Source organism: Lissotriton vulgaris, chromosome 8 (assembly GCF_964263255.1).
Source record: "Lissotriton vulgaris chromosome 8, aLisVul1.2, whole genome shotgun sequence".
Classification (NCBI taxonomy): Eukaryota; Metazoa; Chordata; class Amphibia; order Caudata; family Salamandridae; genus Lissotriton; species Lissotriton vulgaris.
Genome location: NC_141696.1, coordinates 1131933035 through 1131958945, shown reverse-complemented (window position 1 = coordinate 1131958945; position 25911 = coordinate 1131933035). Strand labels below are relative to the sequence as shown.

Sequence of the window (25911 nt, the reverse complement as noted above, 5' to 3'; positions counted from 1 at the left end):
CTTGGGCGGTTACACCCACTCTCTGTGGGACACGGTCGCGGACGTGCTGCCACAATGTCCGGAGGAGGTTCCGGACTAAACTCACCCAAGCCCTTGCGGAGGGTCGAGATCCAGCCCACACTCCATCCTGTGTGGGCTGGATACCACGGACTCACTGAGTCCGGCAATGGCAACGACGGTGGCGATTCGTCGTCACGCCTGGTTAAGGTCCGCCAACTTTTCGGCTGATGTCCAAAACACCCTTATGGACATGCCGTTTGATGGCCGTTGCCTCTTTGGCGACAAGGCAGACCATGCGCTTGAGCGCTTTAAGGACTCCAGGGCTACAGCCAAGTCCTTGGGCCTCTCGGCCTGCACCAGCAAACGGCTGCTTTTCGCTCCTTTCGTGGGCAAGGAAGGGACGCCCCCACACGTCTTGTCAGCCACGGGCCGCAGACTACCGTCCAGCGCGGTGGCAGACGTGGAAACCGCCGTGGCGGCAGTCGGGGACAATGGCGAGGCCAGTCCACACCTGCCCCTGCAGCATCCGCCTCAAAACCTTCCTAGTCTGAGATTTCAGGCCGATGTGAAGCCAGTGGGGGGCAGGGTTCGCCATCACCACCTCCACTGGCGCACTGTCACATCGGGCAGGTGGGTGCTGCAAATCGTCCGAAGGGGCTACTCCCTCCCCTTCGAGGCGACTCCTCCAGCCATGCCACCGCAGTACAATCGCGTGTCGGGGGATCACTTCACACTTCTACGAGAGGAAGTTACGGCCCCCTTGCCCAAGGGCGCCATCAAGCGCGTTCCTGGGCCAGAAGTAGGGTGTGGTTGTTACTCCCACTACTTTCTGGTATCCAAGAAGGGCAAAGGGGGCCTACGCCCAATCTTGGACCTGCGGAACGTCAACGGCTTCCTCTGGCAGGAGAAGTTCAAGATGCTGACACTAGCTCAGGTCCTAGCTGCCCTGGACCCAGGAGACTGGATGGTAGCGTTGGACTTGCAGGGCGCTTATTTTTATATCCCCGTCCAGCCGGCCCACCGGTGGTACCTGCGATTCACGGTAGGCCACAAGCCCTTTCAGTTTACCGTGCTCCCCTTCGGCCTTACCAGCGCCCCACGGGTGTTCACGAAAGTGATGGAGGTGGTCGCAGCTCATCTGCGCAGGTTAGGGTTTTCGGTCTTCCCCTACCTCGACGACTGGTTGTTGAAGGCGGGCTCGCCCCAGACAGTCGTCAGCCACCCCCAGACTACGGCTGACCTCCTGCACCTGCTGGGGTTCTCCATCAATGTGCCGAAGTCACACCTGTGTCCCTCTCAGAAGCTCCATCGGAGCGGTTCTAGACTCAGCGAAGTTTCGGATTTATCCTCCCGAACAGCGGGTTCGGGATATTCAGGCTCTGATTCCGATCTTTCAGCCGTTATCCCGAGTCTCGGTCAGGTTGACGCTGTAGCTTCTGGGGCTGATGGCCTCCTGCATTCTTCTGGCGCATCACGCCAGATGGCGGATGCGGGCTCTGCAGTGGGACCTGAAGTTTCAGTGGGCCCAGCATCAGGGCAACTTGTCCGACCATGTCTTGATCTCGGATGGCACTGCAAGACAGTTGCAGTGGTGGCTAACGGACCGCGATTGGGTCAGCGGCAGATCCCTCTCACTACCCCAACCGGAGCATGTAGTTGTGACGAGCGCGTCCCTCCAGGGCTGGGGAGGCCACATGGGAGAGGCGGAGACCAGAGGCCTCTGATCTATGGCGGAGTCCCGGCTCCGCATCAACCTTATGGAGCTGCGGGGGATCCGGCTTGCCCTGAAGGCATTCCTCCCCTCTGTCCGGGGGAGTGTAGTGCAGGTGTTCACGGACAACACCACCGCCATGTGATACTGCAACAAACAGGGCGGGGTGGAGTTGTGGATCCTATGCCAGGAGGCTCTGCGCCTCTGGTAGTGGCTGGAACATCAGGGCGCGACCCTGGTGGTTCAACACCTGGCAGTTTCCCTGAACGCCAGGGCGGACCAACTCAGCCGTTGGTGCATGATGGATCACGAATGGCGTCTGAACTCGAATGTGGCGCAAGGCCTCTTTCAGCAGTGGGGAGAACCTTGGTTAGATCTATTCGCCACAGAAGAGAACGCGCAATGTCATCAGTTCTGCGCGTTGGAATTTCCAAGGCGGCACTCGCTCGGAGACGCTTTTCGTCACGAGTGGAGCTGCGGTCTGTTTACGCCTTTCCGCCTATACCACTTCTGCCCAGAGTGCTGAAGAAGATCAGGCGCGACCGGGCCCAAGTTATCCTTGTGGCTCCGGACTGGACACGAAGATACTGGTATCCCGAGCTGCTCAGCATGTCTGTCGATCCCCCGATTCGTTTGCCTCTTCAGGAGGACCTTCTGTCGCAGCAGCGGGGGACGGTCCTTCACCCGAACCTGTAGCGTCTCCACCTCCATGCTTGGAGATTGAGCGGCGACAGTTGAGGCCATTTGACTTGCCTCCTGAAGTTTGTGATGTGTTTCTGTCAGCCAGGCGTCCCTCCACAAAGTCGGTATACTCCTGCAGGTGGAACAAGTTTGTGGCATGGTGCACAGCAAAGGCTGTGGATCCCCTTTCTGCCCCTCTTTCTGAGGTTCTCCTCTTCCTTCTTTCTCTTGCCCAGCAGGGCTCTGCTCTGGGCACTATCAATGGCTACCTTTCTGCCCTTTCCGCCTTCTTAAGGCTACCTGATCAGCCTTCTTTGTTCAAGTCCCCGGTTGTTAATAGATTCCTAAAGGCCATCACTCATATGTTCTCCCCTGTTCCTTTCGTGATGCCTCAGTGGGACTTGAACCTTGTACTTACTTTACTGATGTGCGCTCCCTTCGAGCCACTTCATAACTGTCCTCTCCGTCTTTTTACCCTTAAGACTGCTTTCCTGGTTGCCATCACCTCTGCCAGGAGAGTGAGTGAGCTCCAGGCTCTTTCATCCAAGCCTCCCTTCCTTTCTGTCCATCCAGACAAGGTTTTTGTTGCGGACAAGACCCTATTTCCTGCCCAAGGTAGTCACAGCCTTCCACATCGGGAAGTCCATCACCTTGCCCACCTTCTTTCCGCCTCTGCATCCCTCTAAAGAGGAAGAGCAGCTCCACCGCCTGGACCCAAAACGTGCGCTCTCTTTCTATTTGGATCGCACACGCCAGTTCCGGGTGGATGACCAACTCTTTGTTGGTTACGTGGGCGCTAAGAAGGGACGGGCGGTGCACAAACGGACCATCTCTCGGTGGGTCGTCTTGTGTATCAAGGCATGCTACTCTTTAGCTAAGAAGGAACCTCCTGTTGGGCTGATGGCCCTTTCCACCTGGGCCACGGCGGCTACTACTGCCCTGGGCCGGGTAGTCCCTTTGCAAGATATCCGTCCGGCAGCTATGTGGGCCTCGCTGCACACGTTCGCTAGACACTACTGCCTGGACAGCCAAGTCCGGAGAGATGGCTTCTTTGGCAGTTCCGTCCTCCAGGACTTTCTGGTGTGATTATTGGTTTGCAGACCCACCTGCGGGGTTGGTATTGCTGGGGTATCTATTCTAAGGTAAGGAATCTAATACTAACCTGTTTCTTTCAGATGCACAAGTTACGTACCTTTGGTAACGATATATCTGTAAGAAACAGTAGTTAGTATTAGATTCCTTACCGCCCCACCCATCCTCCCCATTCTGCGAACCGATATCTAGGGTTACGGTCATCCCCTTTCAGGGCCCTAATTTCATGGCACCAGTGTTGGTTTTTATCATGGCTATGCGTTTCTGGCGCGGAAAAGCTGTGTATAAGAACTGACGTATACTCCGGCGATGTCATCCCGGCGCCAACGATGCCGTCGACGGACGCGGAGCCGCAGACGACGCCTACCGACGCGCAGGGGTACTGCTACGCAAAAGTTTCCGGATCCAGTCTGACGCTTGGGGATATTCTAAGGTAAGGAATCTAATACTAACTACTGTTTCTTACAGATATATTGTTACCGAAGGTAAGTAACTTGTGCTTCAAGGCACCAGTGGTCAGTATCTTGCATGGCTCTGCCTTCCTGGCGCGGAAAGTTGTGTGTAGAACTGACAGCGCGCGAGGGCGGCGTCTTAAGTAGCTACCGTGATGTCATCCCGGCGACCACGACGCCAACGACGGACACGGAGCCGCCCGACTTCACCTTCCGACTCGCGGGGGTACTGCTTACGAAAACTTTCCGGATCCAGTCTGACGCCTGGGGGTAATTCTAAGGTAAGGAATCTATCACTAACTAATATTTCTTACAGATATATCATTACCGAAGGTAAGTAACTTGTTCATTTGGTAGAGACTTCTAGCTGCAGATTCCTTACTTTTGCATTTCCCCAGGCGTCAGACTGGATCGGGAAGATTTATCGTGAGCAGTACCTTGGCACGCCAGTAGGGGCCGTCGGTTGGCTCCATTTGGCGTTGTCTGCTCAGGAAGTGACGTCTGCGTACCCTATATAGGTGCCACCTTGGCATGCTGACGTCCATTCTTTTCTTTCTGCGCTAGCCAGCACTAATCCGAGGGAAGATGTACCCCCTCTGTTCGTTTTAGACAGGATTTTTGCAACATTTTGTCAACCCTTTTTGAGGTTTTTTCCTCTTGGTGTGTCGAGGATGTCATAGAGTAAGATGGGTTTTAAACACTTTGGCGCCTGTCACAACGCCATGTTGGTGACGGACCTGCACCACGTGTGTTTGTGGTGTCTGGAGAACGACCATGACTCCAAGTCGTGCTCCGACTGCCATGCCATGGCGCCAAAGGCTTTAAAGGAGCAGCCCTGGAGCTGCTAGAGGCCCTGCGCGGAAGTCACAGTCCTGCTTGAGAGAAAACTCTTGCAACCGTTCCAGGAGTCGGAAGTCCTTTTCGTCCCACTTGAAATAGTTTTGGCACTTAGGTAAGAGGAAACACAAGGAGATGATGGATGGAGCACTGGAACTTTTTAGACACTCAACCCAAGTCACTGATCTTGGTTGTATTCATCATTATTCTTTAGCTCACTTCGCCACCTTAGTTCAGACCCAGCTATATGCAAATCAGTCTTAACTCTGCGCCTCATGGGAACAGTCCAGCCCAAACTGCCAAACCAGGTCTTCCCTGAACTGGAAACAAGCATCCTGGGACCGGTTTCTGGATAACACCCCTCATCAGCCAGGCTACCTTGAATCCAGCTGCAAAGTAAGCAAGGGACCCACGTCTGGGCATAGCCTGCCAACTTAGGGCGAACAAAACCAACACAAGGAGATGATGGACAGAGTGCTGAAACTTCTCAGACACTCACCCCCAGTCATCTGCTTGTGTTCACTTAGGTAAGAGGCACAAATAACACAAGAATTTGAAGTGTAGTTTGACTTCTCCTCATTCGTCAGTCGATGTGACTAAGGAACATAAGCGTTCAACGCCTGGTTCTTCGGAACCTGTGCCTGGGCTGACTCTGCGCCTCCCGAGTTTTCCAGGAGTTGAAGCAACCCCCCTCTCAAATTAAAGAGTTCTATGAGTCCATGCTTTTTACTTTTTGAGTAGCCCAACCTGGGTCAGACTTGCCTCATCTGGTTCCACGCTGGCAGCTCTGGCTCCGATGGTTCCCCATGGACCCGGACAAGCGCCGGCCGTGCCACTACAGCACCTAGCCGACATGGAGCTGGAGCCGAATCGACCCATCGCCGATTCCGGCCTAACAGGACCCCCATGTCTTAGGTCGGAGCCTGAGCTGTATTCTGAAGGGCTAGGCTTCAGGGAGGAATAGGAGTATTCGTTTTACCCTTTAGAAAACCAGTATGATCAGGATATGAACTGGTGTTCGGAACTGGGTGATGAATAAGTCTCCACATCCTGGCATGCTTTCTCCCCATACCGTGGCTACAGAGGAGGGAGCAACATAGACGGTGTGGTGCGGAGGGTGACAGGTCCTCAACCTTCAAATGCCCTTGGTGGCAGTCAAGACAAACATCTTGACGGAGGTGCTGCAACCTGGGGGCTCCTGTGAATTGGACGATTGCCCGCCGCCACCGCCCCACTCCAAATTTCCTCACCCAATACCCTACCCCGTAGAGCTTGGTGATCCAAGCCTCCACTTCCCATGGGTCATTCCCTGCCGCTCTCCCAGACAGGGAATACAAGGTGCCAGACATCTTGCGAAAGAAAATGTTTTCTTCCGCCGACCTTGCTTTGCGAGCAGTGAATACGGCATGCTATTTCCGCACGCTGTGGGAAACAGTTGGCCAAATGCTGCCACAGGTCCCGTAGGAGGCCTGGGCCATTCTCTTCCAAGCAGTTACAGACAGGAGCAACGCACTTAAGTTCACTGCATGCTGTGTCTTAGATATGACCGACTCGCTGGGCAGGCGCTTTCATCTACGGTGGCCCTCGGATGCCATGTCTGACTGAGAACATCTGGCTTTTTGCGATATGTCCAAGCTTCACTCATGGACATACCCTTTGATAGCTCGCCCCCTCTTCGAAGACAAGGCAGTCTATGCGCTGGAGCACTTTAAAGACTTGCAGGCTACCGCCAAGCCCTTGGGCCTCTCAGCTGCCCCACGTCCCCAGTTAGCAGTTAGCCTGGCCAGATTGTTTACACCTTTATTGAATAACAGACAGCCAAGTGATGATCTTTAGGTTAACCCTGTAGCTATAGGTTAGCCCCCCTGAATCCCACAGCCAAAGCTAAAAGCCTATCCACTAATGTTGATGGGCATTTAATTGTTAAGCGTATGCCCAGACATTGGTCCTGTGCTCACTGTGCCACTGGAAACAAGCTGCACCCAACTGAAGAGCCCCAATCAGGGTGAAACCGGTTTGATTTGCTTGTGTTATGGTTCAGGATGAACATGGCTTGGCTGTTTGGGCTGGATTTAATTCCGTATGGCTAGATCTATTCTGAGGTGGCACGGTGGGGTAGAAAGATTGTTAGGTTTAGTCTTATTGCAAGCATTCTCCCATTTCTCCCATCACCTTTTGTGTGTTCAAAGGGCATTTACTGTCAGGGAGGGGTGGAGGGTGAGGCGGGAGGGGGGGGTTAAGACTTGGAATTAGATATTCCGCTTGCTAACACTGCTAACTTCCTCCATGTAACAAACCATTGCTAAACAAAATAAAGCAGTGTTCAAGAATCGATCCTTCCTGACAATGGGAAATATTCTGTGAACGTAAATTGGTACATAAAGCAATAAAAAATGACTTATGTGCTGGAAAATGTTTCACTTGCATATAACCGTTCTTGCACAATTGTTCGTTTGAAATATATTAGTTGAATAATTTAATGCAATTCTATATGTAATTGTATTTTTTTTGTTTTTCCAGCAATCTTCTGAACAATTCTGCCTTCCATGAATCCTTGTTAGCATGCTCTATTGAAGTAGTGATGGCAACATATGGAAGTAAGTTCAATGGTAGTATCAAACTGGTAACTACCTCCTTTGCAAAATGGGGGTATTGTTTGGGATCCTGAATATGTTCTCTAAGAGGATAAAGACATTAAATGATTTTTGAGGATCTCACCAATTTTACTATTTTGATTGACTTTTTGAAGAGGAGAATTTAGATACAATATGCAGTATTCATGATGGCTACTTGTCACTTTTTCTGCTTAATCCACATACATCTCCATTAGCCTTCAATTTAACTACCTACATCCCACTTGTCCTGTAACACTCATTTTGTAAAGTAGTACATTGTAATTGCCAGATAACAATGAATGGTCCGTAACTATATGGAATAAATATCTGATACACATTCCACTTTTTTTCTTTAGTAGAATTTAATTTAAAAAAAACGTTTTAAAAGTACCTTGGCCTCTTTCAGTTTTGTTTGGAATCATTGACTGTTTCTTTTACATGTACTCAAATATTTAATATATTTCCTGTTCCCACCCTAGTTGTTTACGGCTGAGAATTTCCCAATATTTCCTGATGGATATGTTGACTTTATCCGATGAATGAGTGGTTAACTTATATATTCGAGGCATATGAGCTGCAGATTACACACTGTGCATAGATCGCCACCTAGTGTTGGTCCCGGATGTTTGCAGTTTGTTGTTGTCCTGAAAAGTTCTTTGGAAGTCACGAGATAGGTGACTCCTCCTTAGGACCACATTCCGCATGGGCATCAGCTCCATCCCCAGATTGTTTTTTTCCGCCATCGGGCTCGGATGTGTTTCCTGCGCTCCAGTTTGGAACAGATTTTCCTTCGGCGCGCAATCCTCACCCAGTTCGACGGTATTGTTTCGATCGCTCTACATCGACGTGATTCTCTACCACTTCGAAGTCTTCGACTCCGGTCATCGACGAAGGCCTTCGGGCCTACCTAGTCCTTGCTTTCTGGCTCATGGAAAGAATGCCATTCAAGAAGTGTCCTCAATGTGGGTCGAAGTTTCCCCACACCGACCTACATGAGGTGTGCAACCTTTGCCATTCACCGGAGCACGAGGCCAAAGACTGTTCGGCGTGTGCCTCATTCCGCTCCAAGAAAACCATTCGGGACCGACGAGCTCGGAGAACTATGGCTCGCTCCTCAGCTTCGATCCCCGATGATCTCTTCGAAGAGGGCGTTGATGTGCCAGAACACCAGCACGTTGAAGAGAGTATCTGATCCTCAGATGCCGAAGACTCCGACGTCGAGGACATCACTCCTTCTCAACGGGTCGTAAGTAAGACCGTCGACCCCAACCCTTCCTCAACACCCTCAAAAAAGGCTTCAGTCACATCCTCCCCTTCGGGTCTGGGTGCACACCGAGACACTGCTTCCCACGCCCTCTTTCGGGCCCGGCAAAGAAGCCCACTCAGCCTTCAGGCGGCTCGGGCTTGAGCCAGCCTATTCCCGGTGCCAATCCTATACCAATACCGAAATAGAAGCAGGCTTCCTCTACTATGCCGACTGTTGCTCCAACACCTAAGCACACGGCGCCGAAGAAACACCCGGAACCGAAAAAACAGGTTCCGGTAAAAGACATTGCAAAAGGGCACACTCCTAAGCCAAAAGACTCTACACCAGCTACCGACTCAATGCCGAAAAAACCTACGGAGCCGAAAACTTTGACACCGAAGGATTTGCCCCACTCAGAAGAACTTCTTTTCACCGGATCCCAATCAAAATACTCTTGTAAAGGATCGTAAAACCGGACAATTGACTCTTAGCTCCAAGAAGAGATCACTTGAGGCGCCAGCACCTCCTCCCCCTCCAAAGAAGGACGTTGCAACCTCTCCATTAAGGGTCCCTTCTCCACCACCTCCCCATATTGTTCCTCCTCCTCCACCACATTATTCACCTACACCATCTACTAATCCAGATGATGATGTACACACAGATTCTGACTACATACGTGGGGGTGCACACGACCCTGCAGGCACCAATAGTCCCCCTCACTCACCTAATCCATCGGATGATTACAACACCCCTGATGTGCCTTGCGTCCCACAAGACGATATTAGCTCCTCGGACCATTCCATCGACAACTTCCAAACCACCCTCTGTCACATCAGTGACTGGATGGGGGTGAACCATCTGAAACTCAACCCCGGCAAGACAGAGTTACTGCTTGTCGGGGGGGACTGCCAATCCTTGGAAATCCACCTTCTGGCCCACGAGGCTGGGTCTTCCCCCCAACCCTGTCAACTCAGTAAAAAGCCTTGGGATCATTATCAGCAACGACCTCACTATGAAGCCCCAGATCAACGCGGTAGTCTCCTAGTTTTTTCCAATTAAGGAAAATCTGAAAAATCGCACGCTTCCTGACCACTGAGGCCCTTACCCTGGTTTTGTTGGCCCTAGTCATCTCCAGGATAGACTATGCCAACTCGCTCTACGTTGGCATACCAGCCTATCAACTGAAGAGGTTACAACTCGTACAAAACCAGGCGGCACGGCTCATTTACCATCAGCCTAGACACCAACATGTCCGCCCTCTGTTAAAATCCCTCCATTGGCTCCCTGTATCTGAACGCTGTAAGTTCAAATTAGGGTGCATCATTTTTAAATCCCTTGCAGGCACAGGCCCCTCTTTCATTTCCTCTCTACTACATCCTTATGTCCCCTCCCGCAATCTTCACTCTTCCCACCTGGCCTTACTCCGGACCCCGACCTTCAAACGTAAAAAACTGGGTGGACTAAGGTTCTCATTCCTTGCCCCGTTATACTGGAACGCTCTCCCGTTAGGCCTGAGACAAGCATCCTCCTACATCCACTTTAGGTCCCTTCTCAAAACCCATCTGTTTCGTAATGCTTACAACTAACGCTTCTAGCCCCTCAGACTGTCTGCCTCCTTTTGCTTTAGCGCCAAGAAACCGTTGGGTGTTAGCTGCGCTTTATAAGTTTCTTTTACATTACATTACAAGACGATGTATACCCTTCCAGAACTTCCCCGCCAGAGGACACTATAGGTTTTAACCTAATAGTCCAAAGGGCTGCACAATATCATGGGGTGGACTTACACACTGATGCAGTGGAGGAAGATTTCCTACTAGACACTTTTGATAACACACAAAGGTCTACTGCCATTTTACCAATGCTTAAAGGTGTCATCAAGCACTCAACAGAAGTTTTTAAGGATCCTGTTAGGGCTAGAGTCCTCAATCCTCGCATTGAGAAAAAATATAAAGCTGCCCCTGCAGACCCAGTTTATATTAAAGGTCCAGCACAATTAGATTCTCTAGTAGTGTCTAATGCACGTAAAAGTGCTAATTCCCTGACATCAGGTGAGGCCTCAACCACCAGACAAAGAATCTAAGCTCCTTGACGCCTCCGGCAAGCGAACAGCGGCACAAGCAGCTAACATGTGGCGCATTGCCAACACCCAACCGTTGCTGGCAAGATATGACAGGGCACATTACGATGAACTAGAGTCCATAATGCAGGACCTACAGACAAATACAAAAATCGGGCTAATGAACTTATACAGTAAGGTAAAAATATCACTAATACTTCCATTCGTTGTGCCCTAGACGCTGCAGATACCGCCTCAAGGGCAATCAATACCAGCACCCTACTACGTAGACATGCCTGGCTACGTATTTCAGGTTCTAAACCTGAGGTACAAAACTCCATCCTTAATCAACCATTTGATGAGACACATTTATTTGGCCCAAATGTTGACGTGTCTTTCGAGAAAATGAAAAAAGACACTGATATAGCAAAATCTATGGGAGCCTTGCAGCAGCAAGCTCCCAGACGTTCCTTTCGTCACTCATCATACAGAGGCAACCCAAGAGGCTACTCCTCAGAAAGTCCCTCCACTTCCTACAAAACCCCTGGTCAATCAATATTCACTAAGGGCTACCAGAGAGGGGGTTACAGGGGTAAAAACAACAACATTGGCAGAGGCAAAAACAACCACTCCCGCTCTGCCTCTACCCCTACCCAATGACTTTCCTCCCCTTCCCCCCCAACATTCCACTCCTGTGGGGGGAAGACTTCAACAATTCCTGCCTGCCTGGATCCCCATCACATCAGACAGGTGGGTGCGACAAATTAATCAGGTTACTGTCTAGAATGAACATCTACTCCCCCAAACATTGGTATCCAATCCAGCGTCCAATGTCACAAGAACATCTATCCCTGTTAAAGCAAGAAGTAGTGTCCCTGCTAGAAAAAAGTGCAATAGAACCAGTTCCTCTGTACCAACAAAACAAGGGGGTTTACTCTCTATATTTTCTGATTCCAAAGAAGGACGGCTCTCTAAGGCCTATTTTAGACCTCAGACCGCTAAACATATACATACAGTCAGATGCGTGGAACAGACTCATGCCACAATCCAACTGCTCCACAACTTGGGGTTCACAATAAACCACACCAAGTCACATCTACAGCCATCCAAAGTACAATATTACCTCGGTGCCACAATAAACAACTCAACAGCGCTAGCCTATCCCACTCCAGCAAGGATAGCCAGCATGCAAACTCTTCTAAAAAAGTTTCAGCTACAACACTCCCTCCCAGCACGAGTGTTCATGCAACTCATAGGGATGATGACCTCTTGCATCTTCATAGTACCTCATGCAAGACTTCAGATGCGTCCGCTTCAAGAGTGCTTATCACGTCAATGGAACCAGGCTCAAGGTCACTTAACAGACCTAGTGTTGGTAGACTGTCGGACTCATCGCTCTCTGCAGTGGTAGAACACCAAAAACGTTTCCAAGGGACAACCGTTCCTAGAGCCAGTTCCTCAGATAATCTTGACTGCGGACGCATCGCTCTCCGGCTGGGGAGCCCACCTACTGCAACACACCATGCAAGGCAGGTGGACACCGCAACAAAAATTACTCCACATCAATCATCTGGAGTTACTAGCAATATTCCTAGCACTAAAAGCTTTCCAGAAGCAAGTAGCAAACAAAGCGGTTTAAGTCCGCACAGACAACATGACAGCAATATACTACATACAGAAGCAGGGAGGCACACACTCCCTGCAACTCTCTCAACTAGCACAGGACATATGGAGGTGGGCTATTCCTCAAAACATATTCCTCCTAGCCCAGCATGTTCTGGGAGTACAAAATACTATAGCGGATCTGTTAAGTCGTCAAACGCAACAGACCCCCGAGTAGGAACTTCATATGCAAGTTCTTCAACCATTCTTTCAGATGTGGGGACAACCTTAAATAGACCTATTTTCCACCCACGAAAACGCAAAATGCCCAAGCTTCGCCGCCAGATATCCACACCCACTGTCAAAAGGCAATGCAATATGAATAAATTGGTCAAACAGATTTGCGTACGCTTTTCCACCTCTACCACTCATGCCACTAGTAGTTCGCAAACTACAGCAGCATTCTCTGACCCTCATCCTAGTTGCTCCAACGTGGTCCAGGCAGCATTGGGACACCACACTGCTACAACTGTCTGTAGTACCGCACCAAAAACTGCACCTGTTTCCACACCTCTTAACACAGAACCGTGGAGAGATCAGACACCCGGACCCAGCTCAGCTCAACCTTGCGATATGGCTCCTGAAGTCCTAGAATTTGGATATCTGAACCTTCCTCCAGACTGCGTGAATGTAATTAAAGAAGCTAGACGTCCAACCACTAGGGCATGTTACGCGGCCAAGTGGAAATGATTTGTGATATATTATCACAACAACAATATTGATCCCCTAAATGTGTCTATTCAACACATCATAGGATACTTACTGCATCTCCAAAGATGTAACTTAGCCTATACGTCTATTAGACTACATCTTGCTGCAATAGCAGCATATCTGCAAAACAGACAACATCTATCTCTGTTCAGAGTGCCTGCCATTAAAGCCTTTATGGAAGGCCTTAAAAGAATAATCCCTCCCTCCACCTTCGCCTGTGTGGAATTTAAATGTTGTTTTCACACGGTTAATGGGACCTTCCTTTGAACCTTTACACAGTTGTGAATTAAAATTTTTAACATGGAAAGTTGCTTTCCTAGTAGCTATTACTTCTCTGCGGAGAGTTAGTGAACTACAAGAGCACTATCCATCCAAGAACCCTTCTTGCAAATGCATCAAAATAAGGTAGTTCTACGTACTAATCCAAAATTCCTGCCCAAAGTCATTTCTCCATTCCATCTCAATCAATCTGTGGAACTGCCCGTCTTCTTCTCGCAACCACAGTCAGTAGCAGAAACAGCTCTTCACACATTAGATGTCAAAAGAGCATTGCTATACTACATAGAAAGAACTCAACCTTTTCTAAGACAAAACAACTTTTTGTGTCTTTCTCACCACCACACAAAGGTAATCCCATTTCAAAATCTGGGATAGCTAGATGGATTGTCAAATGCATACAGATTTGTTACCACAAAGCTAAACGTACGTTATCTGTTCCTCCTAAAGCCCACTCTACAAGAAAAATAGGGGCTTCAATGGCATTTTTAGGAAACATTCCCCTAGATGACATCTGCAGAGCAGCTACATGGGCTACACCGCACACATTCACAAAACACTATTGTGTAGATGTGCAAACAAAACAACAAGCTAATGTGGGCCAGGCTGTTCTCAAAACATTATTCCAAACTACTGCAACAGATAGGGGTGGTCGCCGCTAAGAGTGGGTACTGCTATACAATCTATGCACAGTGTGCAATCTGCAGCTCATATGCCTCGAACGGAAAATGCTACTTACCAGAATGCATCTGTTCTTGGCATGTAGAGCTGCAGAGTTGCACACGCCCACCCGCCTCTCCGGCTACACTTGTCTGTTCCAGTATTATCTTAATTAGATACAAATTACATGGGCATCCTTCCTTTTCTTGCAAAGCTTCATCATTTCCCTAATGGCAAAAAACAATCTGGGGATGGAGCTGATGCCCATGCGCAATGTGGTCCTAATGAGGAGTCACCTATCTCGTGACTTCCAAAGAACTTTTCAGGACAACAACAAACTTTAAACATACGGGCCCAACACTAGGTGGCGATCTATGCACCGTGTGCAACTCTGCGGCTCTACATGCCAAAGACAGATGCATACTGATAAGTAGCATTTTCCTTCTTAACCAAGCTGCTTCTATCCTTCTCTCCTCTTAATCTGCCACACCTAAAGAAGCCACATCTGGTCATTCTGACGTTTTCATTTGTTAACCGTTTTTGATAGGGCATCCAAGCATAGACACTGCTTTAGCTCTTGGGTTCAGGACATCGTTTGAATAATTGGCAAATACTGAACCCGTCAGAACAGTCCCAAGTCCCTATGAAGGTTACCAGATTCCCGTAATGTGTTGCGTGAGGTAAAGGACTTAATGTTCACTGGATTTCTAGTCTGTTTTTAGCTCCAGTAGATGTTTATTAGTTTTGCAAGATTAACCTGTGTAGCATAATCAATAAATGATATCACAGTCATGGCCTACATGACATCTTGAGCAATATGTGGGTTGACTGCCACAGTTTGTGGAGGAACAGATGGCCACTGAAAAGTAATTATAGAACAGAGCTCAACCGGAGGGTTGACATGCAAACAAATAAACAACCATATAACTTTCATCATAAGCAGAGTGACAGCCTGCTAAAGCCTGCTTGTTCATAATTGAAAGTTGACAGGTGACCTGCTCATTGAGCTTATAAAAAAAGAAGTTTGTGAGACAACATTAACACCACAGTTCGACTCCCAGCTCACGATATTCCCATGCAATCAGTCTGCCATCCACTTATGAATCCAAAGTGCATAATGCCCACTCATTCACAGAGTATGGCTATCTGACTTGGCTTCTATTTCTTCCTAGTAGCTATCCAATTAATATATCGTATGCCCCTACTGCCTTTGTTCAGTCAGCCCGATAATGTATCATTCTCTGCATACACCCACCTGCGAATGTCCTTCAACCAATCTCTGATTGGTGGCACTGTCGTGTTCTAATCTAGGACCCTGATCAATACTGTGACATTATGCCCTATACGGCTATAATCCATTTATACCCCTATAATGGCATAAACGATCAAGAGCGATATTTCAGAAACTCGTCTCTGGCCTAACACGATCAGAGCCACATTTCAGAATCTCTTCCTCTGCAGCTCATTAGAGCAAATGACACAGCAGAAGCCACTATCTAAGATTCCTAGATTACACTCCGAGTTCTTCAACAAGATAAAACTCAGCAACCTGGGAAAGCCCCGCTTGCTATGTTTTGATTAGTAATAGAACTCTAATGAGCACTGAGAGACGATCACTTCCTAGTGACATCTTTATTGACGTCTTATGTCCAAAAACGTACGTCAAACCAGGCACCTTTCAGGTATAAATATTACCAACGTTGCCTTAAGCAAACGCTGCCTCAACGACATCGATGATAGCGATGGTGTGGTGAACATAGGAGCAGAACAGCTGTCCCTTACAGAGCCCAGCAGATGCAAGCTGCCCACGGACGCTGCCCCTCCTCGACGCGCTGAGAGAGACGCTGTCTTTTCTCCTGCCGAGAAAATCCAGCTCCGGCGTTTCCAGCCTACTCTTGCGAGTAACTGGGATATCGAGTCCTGGAAGGAGATACAAGGCCTCCAACATTCTATTTCAGAGGTATGGTGTTGACTAAACCCTTAGAGAGAATTCTTGAAGCAAACCTTGGCAAAACCAACTTAACTAAAACTGCTACTTACTTACTCCCCTCCAAGTATTAGGCTTAGGTCAGGTACACTGAGGTAGGCGTAGTTAGAAGCACCAGTTGAGTACGTTAGCTAAATGTATATATTTTATTCATTTTAACCATTGTATGGCTAAGAAACCATATCCATGCTTTTACAGTATTATTTCGCAATCCTCATTTTACTGTACGCACTTTTTATAATAACTAGTCTTGCAATTGTGGCAATTCATTTCTCTTGCACGAGAAGAAAGACTGTTCAATAAATAATACCTTTTTGTTGAAAGCGCCTGTCTCTCTATTCTCTGCATCTTGGTGAAAGTAATCTGCACAACTGACTGAGTAAAATAACTGTCTATTGTTTCACACGACTCTAGAGATTGACTCTTATTCTAAGGAGCAAAGTTGTCATGTTTATGCGGTTGTTGGAAAACTGAATCCCTTCTTGTCTGTGCCAGGGAAGCTGATCACTTCCTATTCAGTCAAGAAAGTTTCCAGTGACCTCTGAGCGAGTTGGTAACAAACCCAATTAAGTTTAGCATAGTCAGTAGAGACCTGGAAGACCCGCACTTCTACGTCCATACTATTGTTTGTTATTCCAATGCGCAGGGCCTATTGGGAAAATAGGAACTACACTACAGCACCAATACTGCATTCCAGGACATTGGTTTGTGTCTTTTCAACAGTATTAACGCAAGTCTTTGAATTTACACACACACACGTTTAGTTTTCTTGGACCAGACCGTTTGCCCTAGTATTCACATATTTATCATTTGGCATTAGCCAGTCCGTAGTTCAAACACACAATGAAGTACTTCATCCCAGAATTGTGAAATAGCCAGGGAGTGCCCACATCTAGGGCATGCGATTGTCGTTCCCAGGAACATATAGCATAGTCGCCTTGCGTCAAATAAGTGGAATAAGTAGTTAAAGGGGACATACGGGAGGCTTGAATTCCTAGAAATCAATTTAACAGTATTTAAACATGTTTCCCATTGCACCTCATCTAGTTCAGACCCCACCAATAGTTCCAACCACCCATTCCATAGGAGCACTGCTCACAAGAAGGTGACCCCTTAACTGCAAAGTCTGTGTGCCAGTAATGCCTGTAGAGACCACAAAGTTATATGCTCTCAGTGGCTGCTCCCAGATATCCCTAACCCAGTGCACACATGCATTGTATAGCTAAATTTGACCCTTCCTTAGATTGTACATCTCAGCCAGGTTGTCAAATGACCACAGTTTCCCTTCTTCAAACGTTTCAGCCTACATCCGAATGGCTGAATCCAACCAGGGTTGTGTGTCATTTTCATTGTCGCACATTCCTATAAAGACCCCAGGGACAGTCCTGGAGAGTACAGTAGTTTCCTTGAGCTGCCTCCCACGTACGTGCTGTCAATAGTAGATTAGTGGTAGCTCGCCTCCTGTCCGTTTCAAACAGACAAGCTAATGTTGGGGGTCCCAACCAGGGGATTTCTGATGTCTCATGTTTCCGGGTCTGCACACCCTGCCAGCCTCCACACTGGCCATTGTAATCGATCTGCTGCATAGTAAAGTTCATAATTGGAGGTACCCAGACCGCCATCCGTTAGTAGGAGGTATAATTTAGTTATCATCATTCGGCTTCCCACTTCCTCCCAAACCAGTGATGAGAACAGGGATTGCTGTTCCCTAAAATAAGAGCTTGCTCAAGTGTCACCAGGACCACCAAGAAGAAATATAACAATCTGGGTAGTATCAGCTTCTTGGAGACTGCCAATCGGCCTACTGTTGACAATGGCAGCACATTCCAAAACGTCAGTGAGTGTTGAATCGATGTAACGGCCTTACCCTGGTTGCCGTCTATTAAATCTTTCTCGCCATGATAAGTGTAGGTATTTGACAGTGTTTAGCACTATTTTCAAGTCTGTGTCAGAGAAGTGCCATTGATTGCTGTCCAACCTGTTAATCAACAGGAATGATTTCTAGTGTGCATTGTGCATATGAGCAATGACTTCTGGTGGTATTGATTCTTGGAGCTCCAAAGATGCTAAAATCTTCTAGTTTTCCACATAGATTAACTTTTTAAAGTAGATTTCTTTTTCATAAAGGACTGACAGGAAAATCGAGTTAATTGTTCTTTGTTGTGTTACTTTCAAGTCCTTAAAACTCCCCTTGACGAGTTAGTCTTGATGTCTGGCTACCTAGAATGTGGGAGTACTAAACAGAGTACTTGGCCGTTTCAGTTAAAATACAATAATATTTTGAAAAACGTACTTACCAATGCAGGGGAAAGCTCAATAACCCAGCTGCCCTAGAAACCCAATAAAAGGCCTCTCAATTTGTATGCTCGTTTCTGCATATAGTGGCAAGTGTCCCATTGGCTACCATCCTTGACTCCCCTTTATGCCCTTCAATTTAGTATTTATGGAAGCCCCTGGCACCAGGATTGAAGATTCTACCGACCTAAGAAGAAGAACACCAAAAACCTGCAAGAAGCAAGAACTGAGGTGCAGCAGCAGCCTTGGCACCAACCCTGCTGGCCTGCCTGCTGTCCCCGACAATTCCGCCAAAGACTACTCATCCTGCAGCTGCTCTGGCTCCAAAAGCCTGGGCGGACTGCCAGCACCTCGGGAAGCAACCAGGATCCCCCGTGGAGTAGCAGAGCGGCTCTCCTGAATCCTGTGGTACATAGTCAAGAGAAGTGAAGCTCCAAGACTGCGGAAACTCGACAACGGAAAGCACCATTTCACCAGATGCCTTGCCCGACCGAAGTGGGCCATCAGTGCCAATGTGGTCCCCAGACCTGAAGCCCACCTTGGGTTACCTAACTGTGAACTTCCCAACGCTGCCTGCAGCCTCTGTTTGCAGGCCCCCTCTGCAGCGACTGCTCCTGGTGACGAAAACCAGATGCCTAAGGACATCTCTCCACCTGTCTCCCTTGGCCCTTGGAGAAGAGCACCAAAGGTGTCCCTAGCTCCATGAGCATTGTGAAGCCTTTGCGCCCCTTGTTGGTTCAGCCCGCTGGCCTCCCTATCCGAACCTGCAGCCTCTTTTCAGACAGGAGCTCAATATTAGTCAATGGAGATCAGTCTGACGTTCTCTTGCGCTCCTGCATCCAGCTGCTCTAGTCCCGCTGGAGGTTACTTGCTGGTGCCTCCTTGGGCCTTGCCCCATACTCTCCTTAAGTCCAGGAGATTGGTCCTATATGTCTCTGTACTCTACCTGAAGGCCGTACTTGTTTTCCCTCCCAAAGAATAGCATTGCAGCTTCTGAAAAATGAACTTGTCAAATTTTTAAAATGTAAAGTATTTTTCTTGCAAAATGTTCTTACATGATCGTATTGATTCTGGAGCATAAATATATGTAAAGATACGTGTTATTTTTATAAACTATTGTGTGTATTTTGCAGATGTCTAACACTCCTTCCTTATAAACCTAAGACTGCTTGACTTCATTACCCCATAAAAGAGCATCCTGGGATTGCAAGAGCAATCCCTTGTCCACTCATAAGGGAATACCTTGACTTTTATCACAGGATACCTCTTTTTGGTATATCAAATAAAGAGCCAGCTTCCTACAAACACGAAGATAAATCACTACAAGTCTACGACTAGGAGTCCACAGTCCCAAGGAAGGCTAATACAAATTATTAAAGTTTTTATAACAGTGATGATTCATGAGTTTGAATCTATCTCCCCTGGATGATGACTGAGTTAAACATTGTTAGTTATTAGCATCATCCTCTGCACTCAAGAACTTAATATGAAAACATATGGATTGCTGATGTGCAGCATACTATAAACTTCTATGAATTGTGAAAAAATAATTTTAATTACTAACTGTGTTCTTCATGTCCTGGATGGTTAAGCTTCTGGAATGGTCTGTGCTAGGCTTTTACCTTAGAGATGGTGCAAACTCCTGACACAGAGAAAACAGTCTGTCCCCCAAACTGATGCTGTTTGTTCCCATCTAGTACTCTTTCTTTCTCGGTCTACTTACTTTGCTCCTTTGCCGTCTCCCCTGAATCCCTCCCATTGCCTGCTACACCGCCTAACCCCCTGTTCTTTTGTGCCCTTTGACTAAGCACTGCTTCTCCTCTTGTTGGGGAAAGATCCAATATTTATACTCTGGAGTCCCTGCGAACCCGCTGAGAGAGTCCACAGCACCAAGGGAGCCACTCACAGTTGAGGTATGGTATGGCGCCCCTTGCCAAAGCACTCCCTCTCCCCATTTTGGGGAAGTATCGAGTATCTAGGCCTTGGAGTCTCAGAGACCCTTCTGAGAGAGTCCACTCGCAACAGAGATGGGGAAATTATACCACTTCCCCTGGGATCACAGCTTACTGGACTTTGGACGCAGCTTTGACTCATCTACTGGTTTGTGTCCCAGTCACCCGCCGCCTTCGCTTTCCATGCTGTGTCGCTCATCCTCCCCTCCTTCATTCTCCGTCTACTTCCCCTGCTCCTACCCCCCCTCCCAAGAATCTCTCCCCTTGCCAGCTTTTTCCCTTACGCATATGTCCTTTTTGGTTGTCTCTACCTTACATGTAACTATGTCGCCATGCTCTAATAACTGTGAAACAACGTAACCTGCAACTATGGTCTGATACCTCATGTAAAGCGCTCTGATACCTCCGGGTATAGCCAGCGCTATATAAACCCTTTAAAATACATAAAATAAACAGTTCTCAAAACATTGGTCAAGTCACTGCCTTATCAAGAATTGACTATGGAAAACTCGTATTATTTGATATCCCCAACACTGGGCTTAGGCCTTTAACATTTGGCTTAAGCTGCATGTCTCCTCCATGGTTCTCACAGGTGTAATACATCAAACCAGACCTACCGATAATAAGCCAGCTCCAAATTTGTCTCGCCTACAATATGATAAACAAATACTCTGATAAATAACTGTCCCTCAAACGACCACTATCTAGGGGCCAACATTCGATTAGGCGCAACAAATCACTCCATCAAAACACCCTTGTTTTCAAGAAGCAGAAAAGCCTCTCCCATTCATTCGAGGTTATGGTCCATGTCTGTGGAAAGCTATTGTCCCAAACTTCAAGCGGACCTCTAAGGATTCTGTTCTAACACTTCCTAAACTTATTTCTCAGGCATTTAAAATTTACCCATTCACTAACCGTATACTTTGCCAGCTATTTCACAGAGAGGCCTATTGGATATGAGCTGTGTCCTCATGGCATTCTGTGCTTCCCTTTTTAGATCGAGCAATCTCAGCGCACATGCGCTGCTCTAGAAAATAACCTCTTGGAATCACTTCAGATATTCAGCAAACTCGTGCGTGTGGCGGAAAAGCTGGAGTGATTGGCCATTGGGTGTGGGTTTCAAAAACTGAAAGCCCTCAATTAGCCAAAGGCGGGTGCATGTCCCGCCTTCTCTATAAACGTTAACTCCCCTGGCCTAGGGAGCTCGGGAGCGAGCAGCAGCGTGGCAGAATGCCAGCTGCATTCCTGACATTCCTTGTCTAATGAGCGCAGTCGCTTTAACTTTCGCGGCCACGCTTGTTTTTATGTGAAGGTCTGTTTCTTTCTCCTGACGCACACATTCGAGGTCTTTCTTATCCCTTATGCAGAAAACTTCCCTTTGGGATCTCTTCTACCTCTTAATTATTACGTTGCCCTCTTACTGAATTGAAAAATATTGGTCAATGATTTGAAACGCCACCACCTCCATATAAAACATGTCTTATTTCACAACATTTATTTTCTGCTTCTATTCCTCTGGTGTAATGGATAACTTTTCAGAGTTGCTACTCATGTCCTTTATAATTTGTGGTTAGTATGCATGTGGGTGTCCTTTCCACTGGCATGTACTGTATATTGTAATTGCATTTATGTAGCGCTTACTACCCCAGAGGAGGTGTCAAAGCGCTTTTTTGTATTTTTTTGCAACAGAAAATGGCAAATCACAGTACACTTTGGTATGCAAGGGTCAGAACTTACTTTTAAAAAGGTACTATTTTTTATGTACAGTATGTCCCGTCTTTTCCCGGACAGTACGATGAGGATTTTTGTAATGTCGACATGAAGCATAATCCATCTTTCAGAATCCTCACAGTTACCCGCTTCTGAAATAGGTCCTAATAGCTAAATAGTTTTTAATGAGCACCTTATTAGTGCTGTCGAGATGGGAATCATGTGACCATACTTCTCATGTGCATGGGAGCCATCATTAATCCAGGCCCGGATAAAACGCCTGGCGGAGCGTTCAATGTCTGTCTTCTGGCCGCCCGTCTTTCTTGTTAGACGACTTAAGCCAAGATGAGTGAAACGCATTAACCTCATTACTTACCATTTGTCAGTGTAATAGTAATGTAGAATGTACAATATTTGTCCACCATTTGGCCCTCTTTTAAGCATAATTGTGTGTAGTAGGCAGCAATTGCTGATGTAACTGGCATTTAATATCATAATAGGCTTTCTGTGGGATTGATCTAACTCTCGGGGTGCATACCTGGTCATTTCATGCTTGACCCGGAGCAGATTGTTATTACTACCGAGGTCAAGGGGCAAGCTTTAGATGTGTTTTTTTTTTTTTGCTCTGTCCTGTTTTTGTTTGACTCCTTTAATAAACCACTCGCGCTGCTTCACCCGCCTTTGAGTTGTTTAAAGCCCAGTTTGAGTTGAATCCTAAAGAAACGCAATATGCCAATTAGTACACGTGCAGGACACAATTGCAATATTTGAAAAATATTTTTCGTCCTGAATTTTAAAAAAAGCTATTAAAATGTGTTTAAATTCTGTTGGAGAAATATGTAGACATACATGCAGACCTATTTAAAGGTATTAACATGAATGTATTCTATATAATATGTTTTATACATTTTACGAGTCATGAACTATTATGACAAACTCCTTATATATTTTCTTGAGTTTTTCCCCACTTTTAATTTAACGTATGGAAAATAAAATACCCACCCCTTCCCTCATTATAACACATAAGTAGCGACAGTGTCACGAAAGAGCAGGTGACAACAGAGCAGTTCAGTGGCACCCATGAATCAGTAAGGCATAGCCAATAGTTCTCACCTTTGGGACCTTAAAAGTATTTAGTTATGTAGCACAATATCCTTGGTGCAACAACATCAACTGTTGCATGGCTAAACACTTATAAGTCCCCAAAGGCGAGATCTATTGGCTATGCCAATGCTTGTTAATCATGAATTTGCTGAACTACTACAAACTGTTCGATTTAACCACTTGTTATCCACTAACCTCTCTGTTGGTTAAACCGACAATATTGATGCTACCATGTTACTAATGCCACCACGTTAGCAGATTTGGCCCTATCCCTGAAACTTAGACTTTCTGTTAAAATTAATTGTATATCCTGCAATCTGCTTGGGATGTTTGCTGACCTTTTCCCTTGATATGTTTCATTCAAATGCTGTTGTATAATTTGTTGAATTAAAATGGTTCTACTTGTTTGTTGTTCCCCAATAAATCTTTAAATATTTGTAAACTTTAACTCAATAGAAATTGCATAACAAAAAAAATTACATTGTTAGAAATAAATTCAAAATGTTAACCACACTTAACCATGTAAACACACTTAACCATATTGTGCTCCAGAAAACTACAAATAAACGTAGATCTTTCTCTTCTTCCGTACATCCCTATAATCAAGATGCTTATGATTCCGCAACTAACAACTTATGATTTGGGGTTTCTTCTATGCAAATAGTTAATCATATATGTGTTTGATTTGCTATAGAGGTTTTGGGTAAGGCTGAGCCCGATGTCATAGCAGTGTGATTTAACTATGCATTCCTTTAACCTGCATTAGGTAAAGGATGTGCTAGTAAGCATAAAACAGTATACACCACAAACAAAGCCGTTTAACCCTCATTTTTTTTAACAAGATATCCTCTGTACCTTTTCTAACTGAACAAACAGTATTGTGTATGTTACTACAGGCATCAGCAGAGAAACCGATTTGTCTTTTCCTTGGATACTGGAAGTATTTAAAATAGAGCCTTATGACTTCTATAAGGTAATTGAGAGTTTTATCAAAGACGAACCAAGCCTGACGAGAGAGATGATCAAACACTTGGAAAGCTGTGAACATCGTATTATGGAATCTCTGGCTTGGCGATCAGTAAGTAACAGACTAACCCCTTTATATTTCCACAGTATTACCTGAAATTGTAAAAAGAATCATCATCTTCAAATCAAGATGACATGATGTGCTTGTTACTCGTTATATTTTAGGTTGGACATTATTTGTTTATTTTTGGGGTGAGATTTGGTGTGAAGCGTTTTCATTGGTGTACAGTAAATAGTTGTTGTGTGGTATGCAATTTAGATAGTCATCTGTGCCCATAGTTTTGTTAACTATTAGTATTAGGGTGTTCAATTCCCAGGGCAGAGGGCTTGCCATTGTACAGCTAGCTGATTACCAAAAGTATGCCAGCAGATGTTAATTCCGTGAGAGGACTCATAACAGTGATCTGTGAACTTATTGGTCCCAAGCTGTGTCCAGCTTCTCTCGAAACATGACATGGTTTATTGTTAAGTTATAACATTATTGTTTAACAAATTGAATCTGAATGAACTTTAGGTGAACTGCCTCAAATATTGAGAACAATTATTCTTTCACTGTCCTACTTGTTTTTCCCCTTTGGTAAGCATTCTTATCTGATTTGCAGTGTATACTTTTGCATTTATTATATCACATTACCTTTTAGTGAAACTTATCTACAGTTGTTATTCATATGTTATTCTTATGGTTACTATTTGTGTTTTAAACATCAGGTCCTTGATTTAAAAAAAAATACTTTTTCAGTTACTCTGCCTGATGTTTAAGAATATTTCTGATTTTAAAAGTATTTATCCTGTCTGCATTTTGCTGAGCATGAGGCTGAGGGATTCAAGGGGCAGAGATGTGCGCTGGGGAGGATGTTTGCATCTGAACTATACAACTGAGAACCCGGTTACTTCTAAAATACATGTGCACCTGATGAATGACTCTAAAGTATTGTAATTAGCAAGGAAAGTTTTTACTTTTTATATAGGGGTTGGATATGATATGACTTGTTTCGGGGGCACAAGTCAAGCAGGGGCTACTAAACATCGACTGTCAGGCCTGGGATAGCTTGCCGCTTATGTACCAGGGCCCTGCCTCATATGCCTCTGCAAACTGGCACATGTATAACTCTTTCTGATAGATACATCTGCCGTGTGGATTCCTCACCTTGTGAATATCCCCTTGCGTCAGCAACATTCGGAAATTCTTTTTGTAGCTTCGCGCCGACGTGGATCCGGACGTCACAGTGGCACGGCACCGCTCGCGACTCCGCTGACGTCACCGACGCCTATAACAGGCCCACGCCGGCGTGATGACATCAGTTCCCTTTTTTCCGCTTCGTCGACGCTAACGGTTTTCAGGGATCGTACTGTAGCTTTACAGTAACTTTGTTACTATTATCCTGTTATTCTGTTTATCTTTATATTCTTCGAAATGTCGTCGAAGAAAACTGGTTTTAAGGCTTTCGGCGAATGTGGCAAGACTATGTCTATCACCGATCCTCACGAATGCTGTGTTTGGTGTTTAAGTTCCGACCATGACGTCGAGGATTGTCCTTGCTGCAAGAAGATGACTTCGAAGGCGCTTAGAGAAAGAGAGGCGAAACTCCTTGTGGCAAAGCTTAAAAATAAGAAAGTTAAGAAGTCTTCGAAGTCTCGGACTCGTCGGTCAAGGTCGAGGTCTCGATCGAGGTCACGCTCGGAGTCGTCTTCGGCTCACGCTTCGAAGTCTTCGAGGAAAAAGCATAAGAAGAGGAGCCATGAGTCACGTCATCACTCCGGGAAGGACTCTAGTTCAAGACCGAAGTCCCAGGTCAATCTTCTGAGTAAGGAAGTGGAGGTTTCGGAGTCGGATCATA

The 25911-nt window shown here is 46.4% G+C and overlaps 1 protein-coding gene across 1 annotated transcript in view; it reads left to right on the top strand.

The window, feature by feature from the left end:
- RB1 (RB transcriptional corepressor 1) overlaps positions 1-25911 on the top strand; it is a 1321361-nt gene that overhangs the window by 609578 nt on the left and 685872 nt on the right. The window contains exons 16-17 of the mRNA XM_086934987.1: positions 7294-7370; positions 23944-24125. Coding sequence (XP_086791113.1) covers positions 7294-7370; positions 23944-24125 — 259 coding nt within the window. The remainder of the gene's footprint in view (positions 1-7293; positions 7371-23943; positions 24126-25911) is intronic.